At 41.1% G+C, this 17576-nt stretch overlaps 1 protein-coding gene across 1 annotated transcript; it reads right to left on the reverse strand.

Annotated features, from left to right (window-relative positions):
- Positions 1-505: 505 nt before the first annotated feature.
- Positions 506-16965, reverse strand: TFAM (transcription factor A, mitochondrial). Its single transcript, XM_027962472.2, has 7 exons — positions 16729-16965; positions 16057-16175; positions 14503-14573; positions 13937-14086; positions 9263-9358; positions 5599-5655; positions 506-5118 (listed from the first exon to the last, which is right to left on the reverse strand). The coding sequence occupies exons 1-7, from the start codon at positions 16827-16829 to the stop codon at positions 4972-4974; spliced, it is 741 nt and encodes a 246-aa protein (XP_027818273.1). The 5' UTR covers positions 16830-16965; the 3' UTR covers positions 506-4971.
- Positions 16966-17576: the final 611 nt, after the last annotated feature.

Here is a 17576-nt window from a genome sequence, read left to right on the forward strand (position 1 = left end):
TCAGGTCAAGATCAAACCCACGCCCTGTGCAGTGGGACTGTAGAGTCTTAACCACTGGGCTGCCAGGAGGGTTCGAGAGCGAGAATTCTTAAAAATCATAGATCTACCTGCGCCCTCTCCCACAGAGTCCATCATTGAAACATGTACAATATCATATGTGAAATGAATCGCCAGTCCAGGTTTGATGCATGATACAGGATGCTCGGGGCTGGTGCACTGGGATGACCCAGAGGGATGGTACAGGGAGGGAGGTGGGAGGGGGGTTCAGGATGGGGAACACGTGTACACGTGGCGTGTACAACTTGGCGGATTGATGTTGATGTATGGCAAAAACAATATTACTTTATCACAATTACTATATTATAAAGTAATTAGCCTCCAATTAAAATAAATTTATATTAAAAAATCTTAGATCTACAAATAGGATAGAGAAATTTTGCTTAAATTTGCTCTATAGGTTCTAAGTATCCCAGGCTATTATCTATCAATCCAAATAAACAGCGCATCAGAATTAAATTTTATTACAAACATGATTCTGTTTCAGAGTTACCAGTTTTTAGAAATTTTTTACAGCACAAGCATTACCACCACCTCCTAAATGAATATTTGGGTTAGTGGATTGTTTTAAAAAGTTTTTTTGAATTATAACAACACTGAATATTAAAACAGCAGTACAAGTCAGCAGATTATTTACAAAACTTTCAAAGCCCATACACAACATATATAGGAAACTGACACATGATAAAGTTAGACTTTGTGTTAAAGGTGACTGCATATAGTAATATCAAACACTGCCCTCACTTTGCTGTCCAAGAGTGTTTTGAAATTCTATGACTCCCAGCCATTTTAAAAAATTTTAATATTGCACTATTTCAAACATCGTGCATCATATACAACTTTCAAATATTTATTCATATTATTTTAAATTTGCATAATTTATATTCCCATAAAATGCGACAGCACTGTACTCAACAGGCAATCCTTTGCAGGGCTCAGAGGTGGATGAATTTCATCTGACACAGTTTGGTTTCTATTTCATCCTCTACCACCCCTTCTCCTTTTGCTTTTAATTTTTTCCAGCATCACGGTCTTTTCCCATGAGTCAGGGCTTCACATCAGGTGGCCAAAGTATTGGAGCTTCAGCTTCAGCATGAGTCCTTCCAATGAATATTCAGGGTTGATTTCCTTTAGGATTGACTGATTTGATCTCCTTGCAGTCCAAGGGACTCTCTTCTCCAGGACCACAGTTTGAAAGCATCAACTCTTCAGTGCTCAGCCTCCTTTATGGTCCAGCTCTCACTTCTGTACCTGACTACTGGAAAAACACCCTTGACTATACAGACTTTTGTCAGCAAAGGAATGTCTCTGCTGTTTAATACACTGTCTAGGTTTGTCACAGCATTCCTTCCAAGGAGTAAGTGTCTTTTAATTTCATGGCTGTAGTCACCATCCACAGTGATTTTGGAATCCAAGAAAATAGCATGTCACTGCTTCCAACTTCCCCCCTTCTATTTGCCATAAAGTGATGGGAACAGATGCAATTACCTTAGTTTTTTAAATGCTGAGTTTCAAGCCAGCTTTTCCACTCTCCTCTTTCACATTCAAGAGGCTCTTTAGTTCTTTTTTACTTTCTGCCATTAGGGTAATTTTTAAATGTTTAGCCTATTTAAAATTTTTGTTTACGGTCAATTTTAAGTATGTAGTTTCTTAGCCAGTAAAAACTTTTTAAGGTATTTTTAATGTGCTAGAGATGGTTTCATGTTTTATGTATTTCCCATCAAATATAATCAATGATTTAATTACCAAAAATACTTTGTGAACAATGTGATAGAATGATGATACTAACTTTGTACAGTTTTACTATTTGGAAAATTCTACAAATTGAAAATAATAATATGTTCATTTCTTATTCTTCCCAAAAGTTCAACTTAAGAGTAATACTGCTTTAAAATTTCAAAACATATTATCTGCACTTGTAACATTTTCAAATTTGTCTGTAAGAGCTTGGTGCTTTGAAAAGGAAGAGGACTAGTGGCTGTGAGGAGAGAAAAGGAAGGAAGAGAGTATTCTTTTGTTGTTGGAGTAAAAAGATTGGTAACATTAACAGAAATAATGGAAATGAATTACCTATATAAGAAGTTCTTGCTGCTTTAGCACAATCTGGTGGTGATTAATTTTAGGTACAGTAAATGTCAGAAATATCAATAAAATTTGCTACTTTTACTCCCATTTTAATTCAGAAATGTAAATAAACACATTCATGGCCAACTATTTAAAAAAGGATATACCTTATTAAAAAAAAAAAAAGGCATTTCTAAAAAAGGAGTTACCCAAAAGCAACAGCAAATTTACATTATTACAGTAGGCTGAATCTGCACATATACCTCAAACATCAGAAAATAATTACACACACACCCCTGTCAAATTGTTTTATAAAATCTAATATTGGTACTCTAGGAACATAAGCATCTCTGCGACTGACTGCTCAGACAGCATAAGCACTCTTTTCACTTAAGCATCTCTTCCCTGGTCACAATTCTTTAGCTTTTAGAATTTCTTGTTCAGTCAATTTAAGAATGGCGACCAGTTACACACCTAGCCACTGGTTGTTGATATAAGCTCTCACTCTTCATAACAGGGTATTTGTATACGCTGTTAAACTGGATGGCATTTAATACACGGTATGCCATCAACTGAAGTTTATTAAGAGAGGTGTGAAATTAGATTATCCTAGCATTTAAAGTATTAACCATGACACCCTGTTAGAAACAAAAGGGTTTTGCTATAGCTCCTTTCAGTTTCACACCTTTCCTCCTGTATTAAGAAGCATATGCATGAGAACTTGGTAGACACTGGACTTCCCAGGACATTCAGGAAGATCCCTGAATGTGTTCGGTGTAAGTACAGGGAGCCAAATGCCTAGAGCCCAGAAGGTAGGTATGAATATGTGTTTTATCCATTTGTGCTGCAGGAGTTTATAATTCGCTTCTCTGCTTCACCCATTCTATAATATTTATCACAAACACTGACTCGCATGTGCTCCCTGGGCTCATCTGAAGCACAGAACACAGTAAATTATTTGAGTGATTATTTTCTCCATTCTTCTAAGGATGGTACAAAATCGGCACCGTTCTACATGCCATAGGGAATTAGGGCTTAATTCTCTCCTGGAAACCTAATTGAGAAAGCTTTCGACAGACACTAGCAAATGTCCTTTTCTTCCCTCTCTCTTCCTCCCCAGAATACTCCAGCCTCAGACCAAGGGTCATTTACATAATGGCAGACTTTGTCCTGCATTACCATTCACAGAGGAAAGTTGTTTGAAAACTTCAAACAACTTCATATATTTAAATCTTAGGCTAGTCCTCTTAAAGTTGTAATTTTCTCTGCAGTCCCGACCTTTGCCAAGTTCAGTATGTAACAAGTCATTTTTTAGTGATTCTTTTACTTATTTTCTATTCACAAACTACAAAAATCTTCTTTCTGGAGATCTAGAATACACTTTTTTTTTTTTTTTGCATATTTTGCAAAAGTATACAAAAAAAATACAAAGTAAACACATAAATGTGAGTTATAAATTCATGGGAACTGACGATGACAGTTGAATATTTTGCTCAAAAAGGTGGTGTGGACTTTGAAAACCTTTGACTCATGTTAAGAAGATAATCAAATGCTAGAAGATGGTAAGGTTTAAATGCTAACTGGAAAACTGTTAAGATGTATTTTACTGAGCCACAGCAAGTCAGTTAAGAGCATCTCATTCCACACTACACAGGTCAGTCTTTGCAGGCTGCACCTGTCTGTAGCAACTAAGTCAACTGCACTGTTGCACAAAAACAGCCATAAACAGTGAGTGTGGCTGTGCTCCAATAAAATACTTTTTATGGACACTGAATTTCATATTGATTTTCATGTGTCTTGAAGTATGCTTTTTTTTTTTTTAACTATTTAAAACTGTGAACAATTCTTAGTTGACAAGGCCATGCATGAAAAGCAGGCAGTGGGCTGGATGTGGGCATCAGGCTAGAACTGGCTATTAATTATTATACAGGCTTTTATATGTTATGCAAATGTTTAAAAATTATGGGTTCCAACTTGAGAGACTTTGGAGACATATGATTTTTTTAGCTCTCTCATTTTAAAACTTACACCAAACAAGTTCTCTTACTTTCTGGATAAATATATTTACATAAGAGAAAAAATAATTCAGTATACAAACTCCTACTTTGTTTAAAACAACAAACGAAAATCCCAGAAAGCTATAAAATGAATGTTTCACCTTAAAACATAATTAGGAAACACATAATTTTTATTCTATGCAATATAAAATAATATGCATAGATTTGGTACATAATTTTTTAGTTTTTAATTTAGGAAAAAGATAATGAGGAAAAGGTTTATAAATCTATCCCTTTTATAAAAGCTGCAACTGACACCAGAAATTCCTCACTTGTACAACCATCAGCTCTGACTACAATATGAATTATACCCAGGATTTGGAATTTACCAGCATGAGTTCTGGATGCTCTTTTAAAAATGCAGTTATATCATAGAACGCTATGGCTTCTACAAACTTTGAGATACTTATGAATAGGAAACTCCTGCTTCCATAATATAAGGAAACAAGAATATTTTTTCCATAGTCATCATGTATAAAAAAACTTCACAGTCTGATTTACCTTTATCAAAGGTAAAGTGATTCACTGCTACATTTCATGTATTATTTTGATGCTCAGTAGTTCCTAAACACAAAATAAATTCCACATGAACTCTTATCTGTTTGGGTTTTCAAAAGCAAGACACCAATACAAATGTATTGAATTGGCTGGCAGAAGTCCGTGCGCTACAGAAAAGGAATTAAATATAAATGTTCACCAACTTTATCCATTCTAATTTTACAACAGCTTCGGGTATTGGGACCTAGTTGGTTTCTTATGTCTATCCGTTATGAACATAACTCAATCTTCTACTTCAAAGCTGCTCAGGCTCACTTTTTGCTGGGTATTTAACTGAGCGACGTATAAGGTCTTCTCGTCCAACTTCCATCATCTGTTCCTCCCAGGATTTCATTTCGTTATAATAACGAATTTTATCATCTTTAGCAAGCTGAATATATACCTGAGAAAGAGTATAACTGTTAAAATGATTTCTTTAGAGGAATCTTTGCAGTTAATTTCCGGGATGCGCTCCAAAAATATTCTAGAAATTATCTTACTATTCTATATGTTAAAGGGGGGTTGGAAAGAAATATTCTTGTGAGATAAAAATTAGATGAGAAACAGATAAGAGATAAAGATTTTTAAGTATTAATGAAGTTGCTGCAATTTCAGGGTTTGGAGTGTGGAAAAGCAACAGGGGCAGGGTGTGATCATCACTGGATATGATGACATTAAGTTACAAGGGACACTGTTTTAAATACCAGTTTGATATGGAATCAAAAACTACCAAAAGAAAAAAGCCAACCTGGTTCCAAGAATATGACAATACTTTAAAACCATTGTGTAATATAAAGTTGTTTTCACATGAATCAAGCCTTGCCCTAATATATTCTCACAGATATTCTAACTAGGCACTTGGGACTAAAACCATACAACTTACTTGCTTTTGAGAATTAGAGAGATTTTTCCAGTTTTCATTTATAGCTTTCAGCTTTACCTGTAAAACAATATACATTTAAGTACCAGATATAGGGACTTCAGTGATTAAACAAAGATGCCGTTTTCTTATGCATTCCAAAAACAAACACTCAGATATCAAGAATCACAGGCAAAGACTCCTCAAAAATCCGAGATGTAACTGACATATAACAATACTTTCAGGTGTACAGTGCAATGCTTACTGGGAGTCTGTGCCTTTCGAGCACCTTTACCCAATTCACGCTCCTGCCCCACCCAGCAGCCTGCCTAATTATCGGCGTGCATCTGAGTCCACGCGCTCCTTCTGTTGCTGTTTTAGCACAGGGGTTCCCCTTCTACTGCGTCTTCAGTAATACCTGTTTTTTGTAACAGCCGCTCTAACACATATGAGGTAGTAGTTCAGTGTAGTTTTGATTTGCATTTCCCTGATAACGATGTTGAGCACCTTTTCATATACTTACTAGCCATCTCTACGTCTTCTTTGGGCAAATATCTATTCAGATCCTTTGCCCATTTTTTAATCAGATTTTTTTCCTCTGGGGTGAGGGAATGAGTCATATGAGTTCTCTAAATTATTTTCTCCCATTTGGCAGGATTGCTTTTCATTTTGTTGCTGGTTCCTTTGTTTGTGCGGATATTTATCTTTTTGAATTCAAAGATATTAATATTCAAATATAAGCTACTGTCACAGTCTAGCTTCAAATACTGTTCTGCCTCCTCTGTGGCTTAAATGCTCACTTAACTCCTATGTCTGTGCACTGTGTTTTAGTTGTCATCACAGGAGCAACGCAGCACCGACTCTTCTTCCACACAGCTGAGCTTAACCATGTGACCTGGGAAAAGTTCTATGACCTCCCTGAGGTTTGGGAGCTTTATCTATAAAATTAGAGGGATGCAGGAATCCCACAGTTGGAGGAGAGGCAGAGAGACAGTGAGTACGCCTCACACAGTCTGTGGTGTTGCTGCCAGAGTGCAAAGGCTGAGGAGGAAAGCAGGCAGGTGGAGAATAAGGAGCAGAGAAGAGAGAGAGACAGAGGCGAGGAATGTGAGGGAGAGGGGCATGAGAAGCGTCTGTTAAAGGCAGGAGGGTATCATCAGTGATTTTAAGGGGTAGTTAAAACTATTAATATTAACTTCACTATCCTGACCAGAACTTTTAGTGAATTTTGTTTTCCTATCAACAAAAAGTGAGGTACCCAGATAGTACCTGGGCCTGTTTTGAATACTTTAAGCTTACCTTTATAAATACATTTAGTATATTCAGGGATAGTTGCTCACTAAACACCTGCTCTCTGAGCTTCGCAAAGAATTGCTTTCATGCTTTTAGTTCTTCCATAACGTACCTTCTTGCTTATATTTAATCCGTAAGTTTCATATTCAGTGTGTTAAACAATAATTTATGAAGCTGCATGCATAAATAATCTTTCACCTAAAAAACTAATTCATGGAAAAAAAATCAAAGGGATGGGAAGGTATTTACTTCTGGTGCCATCTAACATCACAGTGAATGACTAAATCACTCACACCACGTGAGGACACAGTGAGAGGAGGTGCTAGCTACGAACCAGAAGAGGGCCCTCTCCATGGTGTGGCCTTGATCCTGGACTTTCAACCTTCAAAACTGTAAGCAATTCATGTCTGTGATTTATTTTTTTTAATTAAACAACTAAAATTTCTAAAGGCATAAAAACCACAGCGACAAAAACAATAGGAAAGAACACTACCAGCCCGGCATTGGGGGAGCAGAAAAGCAGAGCTAATCCCAAGCTCTAAGTGCGGAGCGCTAGTCACTCAGTTGTGTCCAACTCTGCAACCCTATGGACCATAGCCTGCCAGGCTCCTCTGTCCACGGAATTCTCCAGGCAAGAATACTGGGGTAGGTAGCCATTCCTTTCCCCAAGGGAGTCTTCCTGATCCAGGGATCAAACCCAGCTCTCCTCTCCAGGCAGATTCTTTACCGGCTGAGCCACTGAGCTTCCCACAGGGCGCTAGTGGTGAAGAACCCACCTGCCAATGCAGGAAATTTAAGAGGCACTGGTTTGATCCCTGGGTCAGGAAGATGCCCTGGAGGGCATGGCAACCCACTACAGCATTCTTCCAGAGGAGCCTGGAAGGCTACAGTCCATAGGGTCACAAGGAGTCGGATATGACTGAAGCAAATTAGCATGCACACATAATAGTATTAAGCACTCAACACTGATCTAACCAAAATTATGGTAACTATACTGGGAGGTAGGTTGATAGAAAAGTGAACAGTGGAATGAGATAGAGTTAAGTGTTCACCTTACACAGTGAGAGATAATGCCTAAAGCATAGGCAATGCTTAGAATTTTAGAAAAATCAGGAAGTAACAGTATAAGAACATTATTTAGCGATATGGAGGTAAATACCACAAGAATCAACTAGAATAGAATGCACGTGCTCCTGGAGTAAGGGATATGGCAGCACAGTAAAACCTGTATCTTCCATAACAAGCCTTATTTTGATTCTTTAAAACTATGCGTATGTACTTTTTTACATGAATAAAAATGATATAATTAAATTAATTTTAATTTTCAGAGATAAAGGCCAGCCATGAAGCTTCTGAGGTGATTCCAAGATGCAGTCAGAGTTGAGAACTACTGATTCAGAAGGATTCTCTAACACAAAACCTTCTTATACTAATAAAACTGAATCCATGCTAAGTTAGTGACAGGCTTGCTGCTGTAGTAATGTAGGGCCATGGAAACTAAATTTAAACTCCAGGGCTTCCCTGGAGGCTCAGGGAACCCACCTGCCGATGCAGAAGACATGGGTTCAATCCCTCACACGAGAAGATCCCCTTGTTTTTCAGAAGTAACCTACTATATATTCAACACTAAATAAAATGGTAAAGAAAAATAAAATCCCAAGGGAAGTAATCAGTGAAATCATATACAGCCAGAAAAAAAACATTACATACACAAATAATTCAATCATATGTCCAACAGATCTAAAGAACCCCAAGAGTCAGCCTGGCAAAAGCCTTCATCTCACACTAACGAGAATTAGGAGTCTGAGCACACAAGTCTTCTGGCTGCGGCATATAAGAGGAATAATACAACTGACAGTTTGGAGCCTCGAAAAAGGAAATAAAGGGAAGACTGAGCCACAGCAAGGAGGACAAGCTGTTTCTTCTTTCTGCAGTCACAGATGCCACTCATGTGTGTCATCAATACATTCCCATGGGTAGAACCAAAAGCTTTTAAAGGACGTCACATGAAGCCACAGGTTACGCTCAAATCCCAGTATGAAGCGTTACACCTCTAACTCTCACTCCTTCCCAGTGATTGTAAAACCATGCAGAAGTGCTGGATAAGGAAAGTCTCCAGAACTTGAACACTCCTATAAAGGTGAAATTTTTGTTTTTTTAATTAAAAAGTTGACTATGTATATACATGGCTGAATATGTATATATACACATTCAAATTTTAAACATTTTATGTGGTAAGAAAAAGGATTTTTAGGACTTATTTATATATACTATTTTTTACAGTAATTTACCACTTTTTTTCACCACTTGACAGGTTGCACCCCTAAAGTTTCCTGTCTATATTATTTTAAAAATTAGAATAAACATTTTTAAAACATACAGAGTTCTGTTTTACCTGTGATGTGCCATCCTTAGTTTCCTGAAAACGTTCAGCTATAAAAATGTTATAAGCTGACCGAGGTCTTTTTGGTTTTCCAAGCATTGTTAACTCCTGAGTGAAAAAAAAAGAAAGATGAGATAAAGTTTAAACTCTATGATACTTAACTTTACCTAGAGAAACTTCATTCACTACCATGAATTACAGAATATTCTTTACAATGAACGTTATGAGTATGCAACTGTTCCCTCTTGGGATCAGAATTTTTGATAGTACTATTTTGAAAATTCTAGTAGATTTTTTGAGTTACTTTTCATATGGAAACATTTCCTTTACATATTACTTTTATGGTCTCCACCAACCTAGATAGTATATTCAAAAGCAGAGACGTTACTTTGCCGACTAAGGTCCGTCTAGTCAAGGCTATGGTTTTTCCTGTGGTCGTGAGAGCTGGACTGTGAAGGAGGCTGAGCACCGAAGAATTGATGCTTTTGAACTGTGGTGTTGGAGAAGACTCTTGAGAGTCCCTTGGACTGCAAGGAGATCCAACCAGTCCATTCTGAAGGAGATCAACCCTGGGCTTTCTTTGGAAGGACTGATGCTAAAGCTGAAGCTCCAGTACTTTGGCCACCTCATGCGAAGAGTTGACTCATTGGAAAAGACTCTGATGCTGGGAGGGATTGGGGACAGGAGGAGAAGGGGACGACAGAGGATGAGATGGCTGGATGGCATCACTGACTCGATGGAAGTGAGCCTGAGTGAACTCCGGGAGTTGGTGATGGACAGGGAGGCCTGGCGTGCTGCGATTCATGGGGTCGCAAAGAGTCGGACACGACTGAGCGACTGAACTGAACTGATGAACTGAATAAATGAGCAGTATGTACAAAATCTTTTTAAACATTAAAAAAAAAGGCTCTACCCTTGGAAGGCCCCACCTCTCCTTGGACAGAGCCCTGCGCGCCCCACCTGACAGCTCAAGGGCACTGGGGGACTTGCCGCAGTGTCTAATGAAGGGTGCTGCAGCGTCCTGACCTACCGAGTTTCTGAACTTGGACAGAAATTTATAAAATGGTGGGGATTTTAATGGCAACTTGGTTTACAGTCAATAACAAACCCAACTTCCATTCATAAGTAGGGCCCCTGTGACTTACATACAGAGCCCACTTTCTCGGCCCTGCGCCTCTCAGGAGAGGAAGCGTTTCACACTGTGACTCTGCATGGCCCCTTTTGTTTCTAGAGCTACCACTAGGAATCTCTTCCAGGTGCTTCACTTGCAGCCTCCTGGCCCCCACCTCTCACCTAAACTGTAAGTAGTTGGAACTGGGGATCTAATGGGGAAAAATTCCAGCAGGGAGAGCAAATGGAAGCCTTAGGGAAAAATCACTCAGACTTTCAAGTTCCTGGTTCTACATGTAAGGAGTTTGGAAGTCACCACCCCATCCAATAAGTATAAAGCTGATCAGACTGCAAAATCAACAACTCTCTTGGATCCACTTCAGAGGGGACACGGCAAATTGCTGCTCCCAAGACTGGACAGACAGACACAGACAGGTGAACACAGGGAGTCGAGCCTTACTGGAACAGATAGAGGAATGGAAACCAGTGGTGTGGAAGAAACTGAACCACAGTTGACTTAATTGCTGGAAGCTCCATGTGGACAACTCTGAGAGCTACCACCACTCACAGGAAAGCCTCATAATATTGTGAGGTTTTTCTCCAGGAACTTGACCAGATTCCCACAGTAAATCAAGGAAAAAACCCCTCTTGCTTTCAGCAGGAAGTAAAGGAATCATTTCAAAATGCCAGAGTACTTTATCATTCTTAACAAGGCCTGCCCTCAAGGGACACGAGCTCATCAGAGCCTCATCTGCGGGACTTCGCTGCTGGTGTGCCAGTTAAGACTGCGCTCCCCGTGCAGGGCTTGGGGTTCAATCTATGGTTGGGCACTAGATCCCGCGCTGCAACTGATGATCCGGTGCAGTCAAATAAAGAACAAACACACAAACATTAAGAACCGAACCTGCTGTTATACTATCAGAGCCTAAGACTTCAACGAAAGGAAACACTAGACTAAAGCTTACTTTAGCCATCCTGTACCACCTAAGCGCCAAGCCACAGGCTCATTAAAGGTTTTTTTGGGTTTTAATTGCTAACTCATATCTGACTCTTTTGCAACCCCATGGACTGCAGCCCACCAGGCTCCTCTGTCTATGGGATTGCCCAGGCAAGAACACTAGAGTGGGTGGCCGCTTTCTTCTCCAGGGGACCTTCCCGACTGATCTGCTTTGGCATGTGGACTCTTTACCACCGACTCACCAAGGAAGCCCTTATTAAAGGACCAAGAGCAATCGTAAGGCTGTAGAATGCTTCCCCTGCCCCATGCCTTACCACGTTACAAAGGCCCATACACAGCAGTTCCTTTTACCCAGCACATCATACGTCTAACTATCAAGAAAAAAATCCCAAAGCGTACTGAAAGACGAAAAAGCCTAACATAAAGAAACAGAACAAGCATCAGAACTGGCAGGGATACAAAATTATCAGACCAGCATTTTAAAACAACCGTGATTAATATGGTACGGATTCTGGACAGCCTGCATAAACAGACATTGTAAGCAGAGAGGGAAATCAAGAAAGAACCTGAAAGAAGCGCTAGAGATAAAGGGAATTCCCTGGCAGTCCAGTGGTCAGGACTCCAAGCTTCCACTGCAGGGGGCACACAATCAATCCCTGGTCAAGGGACTAAGATCCCAAAAGCCACACAGCATGGCTAAAAAAAAAAAAAGAGAAATCCCTGAAAATCCGAAAGTAAAGAGAACAAAGACTGAAGAGGAGAAAGAAAAGAATATCCGACCACTCCTGTGTCACCATGGGGCACAACACGCACAGCACACGCGCAAGAGAAACGCTGGGCCGGATGCAGCACAAGCTGGAATCAAGACTGCCGGGAGAAAGATCGGTAACCTCAGATATGCCAGCGAGACCACCCTTGCGGCAGAAAGTAAGGAACTAAAGAGCCTCTTGATGAAAGTGAAAGAGGAGAGTGAAAAAGGTGGCTTAAAGCTCAACATTCAGAAAACTAAGATCATGGTATATGGTCCCATCACTTCATGGCAAATAGATGGGGAAACAGTGTCAGACTTTATTTTTGGGGGCTCCAAAATCACTGCAGATGGTGACTGTAGCCATGAAATTAAAAGATGCTTGCTCCTTGGAAGGAAAGTTATGACCAACCTAGACAGCATATTAAAAAGCAGAGATATTCCTTTGCCAACAAAGGTCCGTCTAGTCAAGGCTATGGTTTTTCCAGTAGTCACGTATGGATGTGAATTGGACTATAAAGAAAGTTGAGTGCTGAAGAATTGATGTCTTGAACTGTGGTGTTGGAGAGGACTCTCGAGAGTCCCTTGGACTGCAAGGAGATCCAACCAGTCCATCCTAAAGTAAATCAGTCCTGAATATTCACTGGAAGGACTGATGCTGAAGCTGAAACTAATATTTTGGCCATCTGATACGAAGAACTGACTCTTTGGAAAAGACCCTGATTGAAGGTAGGAGGAGAAGGGGATGACAGAGGATGAGATGGTTGGATGGCATCACCAACTCAATGGACATGAGTTTGAGTAACCTCCGGGAGTTGGTAATGGACAGGGAAGCCTGGAGTGCTGCAGTCCATGGCGTCCCAAAGAGTCGGACACGACTGAGCAACTGAACTGAAATGGAATAGAAGAGAACAGAGAAAGGAAGAGAAATAGCTGAATAAGAAACTCCTTATATCTGCTCAATCCTCATTTCTGGTCCTCCCCACTCAAAGTACCAGGTGGGTGCATTCAAGAGCAAGGGAGAGCACGAGAGAGAGAATAAACCCTAGTTTCCCCCCCTCCAAATACCATCCCTACCTTTTCTGGCTTCCTTTTACTAACTGGATTAGCAGTGTCAGATTACTATCATTGACTTGAAATTGGGTAAGTCCTCAACCCAAGAGCTAGGAGGGCTTAAGACACAGGCATCAGGAAGAGAGATCCCATCACTTCACATTAAAGGCTGGAATCTACTTTTTCAGAGAAGTAAGTTTTTGTTCTGATGACCATTTTCTATGGTATCAGCAAGTTCACCACCTCACACCTAATAGTATGGAAAGATGTAGTCTGACAAATAACAGAATTTATATGGACTGATACCTTCAACTAGAGGCCACTAATTTTGAACCATGTGGGATTTTTAATGAGGAAAAATCAAATTTCATCCTAAAGGCACTTTAACTTTATTAGCTACAATAGGTACTTTTAAAACATTGAGAAGGTAATGAATTCAATCTATTCAGCAATATTCAGAATCAAATTCACCATCACCTATAGAACAATTCAAATCAGGAAGTTACTCTAGAAAGACCCAGATGCAAGACTTCTGCTATTCCTGATTTTCCTGTTTCCTAACTCTGTTCCTACAGCTTTTACACCAGTCCTAATTATGTATCTCGAACTCAGATACATCCAAGAGGAGGAAAAATGGTTTACAGTGTACTAACAGGCATGTGGTCCTGGCCGCAGAAGGAAACTATCCTAGTTTTTCCTAACTAAAGTACATTCTCTACCATATCATCAAAATAAGGGGAAAAAAACAAACCTGTATTTATAGGCATATAAATTTCATTTTTTTGCCAAAGGAAAAGACTATTTCAACCATACTCACTCTCTTTTTTATTAACGCTTTCTTTTTTAAACGTTTCTGCATGATTTCTTTTTCCAAAGATACTATTTGACTTGGAGTTAGTTGTTCTTGAATTCTGTTTATTTCTTCCTTGTATACCTGCCAGTCTGCCCTGTAAGCATCTTCATATATCTGTAAATATAAAATCCAAGTCAGTGAATAAACTATTGCTGGCTAATTAAACATAGCACACCTGACAGGGAAGAACAACTGCATAACTTCAGGAAACTGACTGAACCACCAGTGGAAAATGTACTCTGAAACCCCACTTATAAATCACGTGTTCTTCAAACATGTTATCCAAGGTGAAGGTCTAGCAACTGGCCTCCAACTTCAAATTGCTTCAAAAAACCAGCCCTTCATCACCACTACCATTTATCCATATTCTCATCATTTATGTGGATGAGAAAGTATGACATTCCTTTGAGATAACAAACATTAAAAAAAAAACAAAAACAACTCTGGGTCATCTGGTTCCTTAAAGGACATGACAGTTGTCCTTACCTGCAAAATAACTGGTCAGCAATGTTGAAAATTTATATGCTTACCTTTTTCTCTGAATCAGGAAGTTCCCTCCATAGCTTGGCAATTTTTTTAATTAGTTCTGAATTTTTTGCATCTATGAAATGAAATAAAAATTGATGTCACCATTTTACATCTCAGTATCAATTTCTAAAGACTTTCAGGAAAGCATAATCCATTAGCTCTAAAATTACGTATTTTGAGAGACATTTTACCACAAACAACTTAAAATGGTTTAGTTTTTCTTTAACCAACTAATTTAAGTACAATAAATAATTTAATATTTTATCTAACATTTTTAGTCTATTATCTAATAATTAAGGAATAGTATCATTTACCACCAAAATGGTCCTCAGGAATTGATTACTAAGTTAAAGCAATTGGGGAATCAGTGTTTACAATTTTCTACTTCATATTTCAATCAAAAACATTTTTTCAAGTCTTTCAGGAATGACCAAGTTCATAAAACCTGACTAGACAGCAAAACATAGTCTTGATTCATATACCACCACCCTGTATCTCAATTACAGAAATTCTGTTTGCAAACAAGCTAAATTATTCTAAAGCTAAAGCATTTCTCTCCACTTCCTTCCCATCTTAACTGGAATGACAAGGTATAAATTATTTAACAAACCACTTGTTAATTTCAACTCCTACATTTCAAAAGATGCGAGTACTGAAGCATGTCTCTTAAACCAGTTCTTTATGTGACTATTACAGCTCATATGATTTTCGTAAGTGCCCTGTGATGTAACGCGTATGAAAAAGCTTTAGACATTATAAGAAAAGCTCAGCAATTACTAATTTGGTCACTATCTTTACACTATAGCCCCAATAAGGAACCAGTCTTTCTAGGGAGTCAACAAACCTAACTGGAAATCTTTCAGAAATTCAAGAACTGGCTTTCAGTCAAAAAGCTCTTAAAATTAGTGATAACCTGTATTCAGCTTTAAAATTTACGCAACACATCCACATAAATTACTTCACTGCACCTTTATGAATAATTCGCAGAGGCAGAAGCAGGAGCTAAGCGAGAGGGTAAATGATTCGTCAATGGTCCTCTAGGCCAACGGCCACAAGGCCCCAAATTCAGCTTCTTCATCCTCTTTCCTGAATACTTTCCATCCTACATGCTATTTTTAAAATACCGTTCACCAGTTCTCAACTTCATTTAAAGCATTTTTACTTGGTAAAATTACCTTACTGCTGTGCTTACACTGATTTCTTATGCATGCCTGCTAGGTCGCTTCAGTCATGTCTGACTCTGCAAATCCATGGACTGTGGCCTGCCAGGATCCTCTGTCCATAGTTTTCCAGGCCAGAATAAAGGAGCAGGTCACCATTCCCTTTTCCAGGGGATCTTCCCCACCCAGGGATTGAACCTGCGACTCCTATGTCTCCTGCATTGGCAGGTGGCTTTCATACAAGCCCATGTTATATCTATTTTACAGGTCATCAAACAGAATGGTTATGTTTCTGCATTCAACAGATGCCTTGATACTGAAAATCAAGCCTGCAATTTAACTGCTTAGTGGCATCTTTACTACATCAGAGAAGAGTATATAACGCAAACTCCTTACCTGGGTTTTGAGCTTTAAATATGGGCAGCTGTTCTTTAGAAAATCGAACGTATGAAGTCATAGGCTTCTTTGGATAACCACTCAAGCTGGATGAAAACCATTTTGGAACATACGCAAAACTACATATAAATAAAACGAAAATAACCAGTGTTAAACATTTAAGTACCCGTATTCATAATTATGTGAACACAGATGCCAAGCAAGATATCAAGGTGCTACACATCTGACACCTAACACCTTCGGTAAGAACAGTATTATTTAAAATCCTGTCCTCTCCAGGCTAAAGAGCGTGCAAAACTGAAGTCTCCTAGCAAGGGCAGAGAGTGAAGGGAAACATGTATCTCCAGCTCCTGGGCCTTGCCTCAATGGCTAGATGAAGGCAGGACTCTCGGGGCGACTTCGCAGGGGACGCCGAACCCGGTGCTCCAAGGTAGGAAAGTGAGGAGGGACGGGAGGAGGGGAAAAGTGGCCGGAAGGAAGGCCAGGGGTACTGATGCCGTAAGGCCTGGTCTCAAAGCTATCACCCCCTTGGCAAGGTCGAGGTCGGAATCACAGGGCCAAGTCAGTCCTGACCATTTTAGGGGGGACAGAAAGCGGAGAACAGCGTTTACATTCTAACCCCAAAGCGTCCTGAACCCTTCCGCCTCCGAGGGTGCAGGCAAGCAGGCTTACCTAAAGGGGGAGCGCAGTCGACTGCCACAGCCGGCGCAGAGATCCGCTCCTGACTTTCCCAGTGCATTCAGCACGCCCCAAACGCCCCGGAGAAGCGCCATCGCATCCGCAGACAAAGCACTGACCAGGCCCCACTTCCCTGCAGCGCCCTGGCACGAGAGAAAACGCAACAAAGCCGCCCTAAAGCCGCGAGACAGCCTACCCACCCTCCGATCATGCCCGCCCCCGCGCGGCACTGTGGGAAACCGGCTCACTTCCGATCGAGCTAGGAGGCGGGGCAAGGCAGCGCGCGCAGGCGCCGTAGCGGCTCCCCGGGGGGCGGGGCCACGGAGAGCGAGGAGCCCGGAGGCGGAGCGGGGGCGCGGCGAGCCGGCCAGCCTGCGGAGGGACCTGGCCTCCAGGGGGCGAAGCTGAGCCGCCTGTGTCCCAACCCCACCCCCCGACCCCCCGCCGCCTGCTGCGCAGCCGGCCGGGAGGCTGATGGGCGCGCGCCGGGGTCCCGCCGCGGGTAGGCCGCTGGCTGGTCTGTGACGGCGGGAAGGCCGAGGACGTAACAGACGGCCGGCCGCCGGGACGCAGGCAGCCGAGCCGCGCGCGCTGCTCCGCGGCCAGGCGGCGCGCGCCCCGCAGAGCCTCAGCGCGGGCGGGAGCGCGGAGTCCAGAGTCCCCGCCGGGGGCGCGGGGTGCCCCGCGGTCTCTACCTCAGAGTGCCGACCCCCGGGCCTGGCCGCAGGGCCGGCTGCAGCGCTGGCGTGGGTCCCGTGTCTCAGCCTTTCTAACGAGCTCCTCAGGGGTTAACAAGCTCCGAGGCCAGTGGCGGTGCGGCCACATTTACAGCAACACCGATC

Source organism: Ovis aries, chromosome 25 (assembly GCF_016772045.2).
Source record: "Ovis aries strain OAR_USU_Benz2616 breed Rambouillet chromosome 25, ARS-UI_Ramb_v3.0, whole genome shotgun sequence".
Taxonomy (NCBI): domain Eukaryota; kingdom Metazoa; phylum Chordata; class Mammalia; order Artiodactyla; family Bovidae; genus Ovis; species Ovis aries.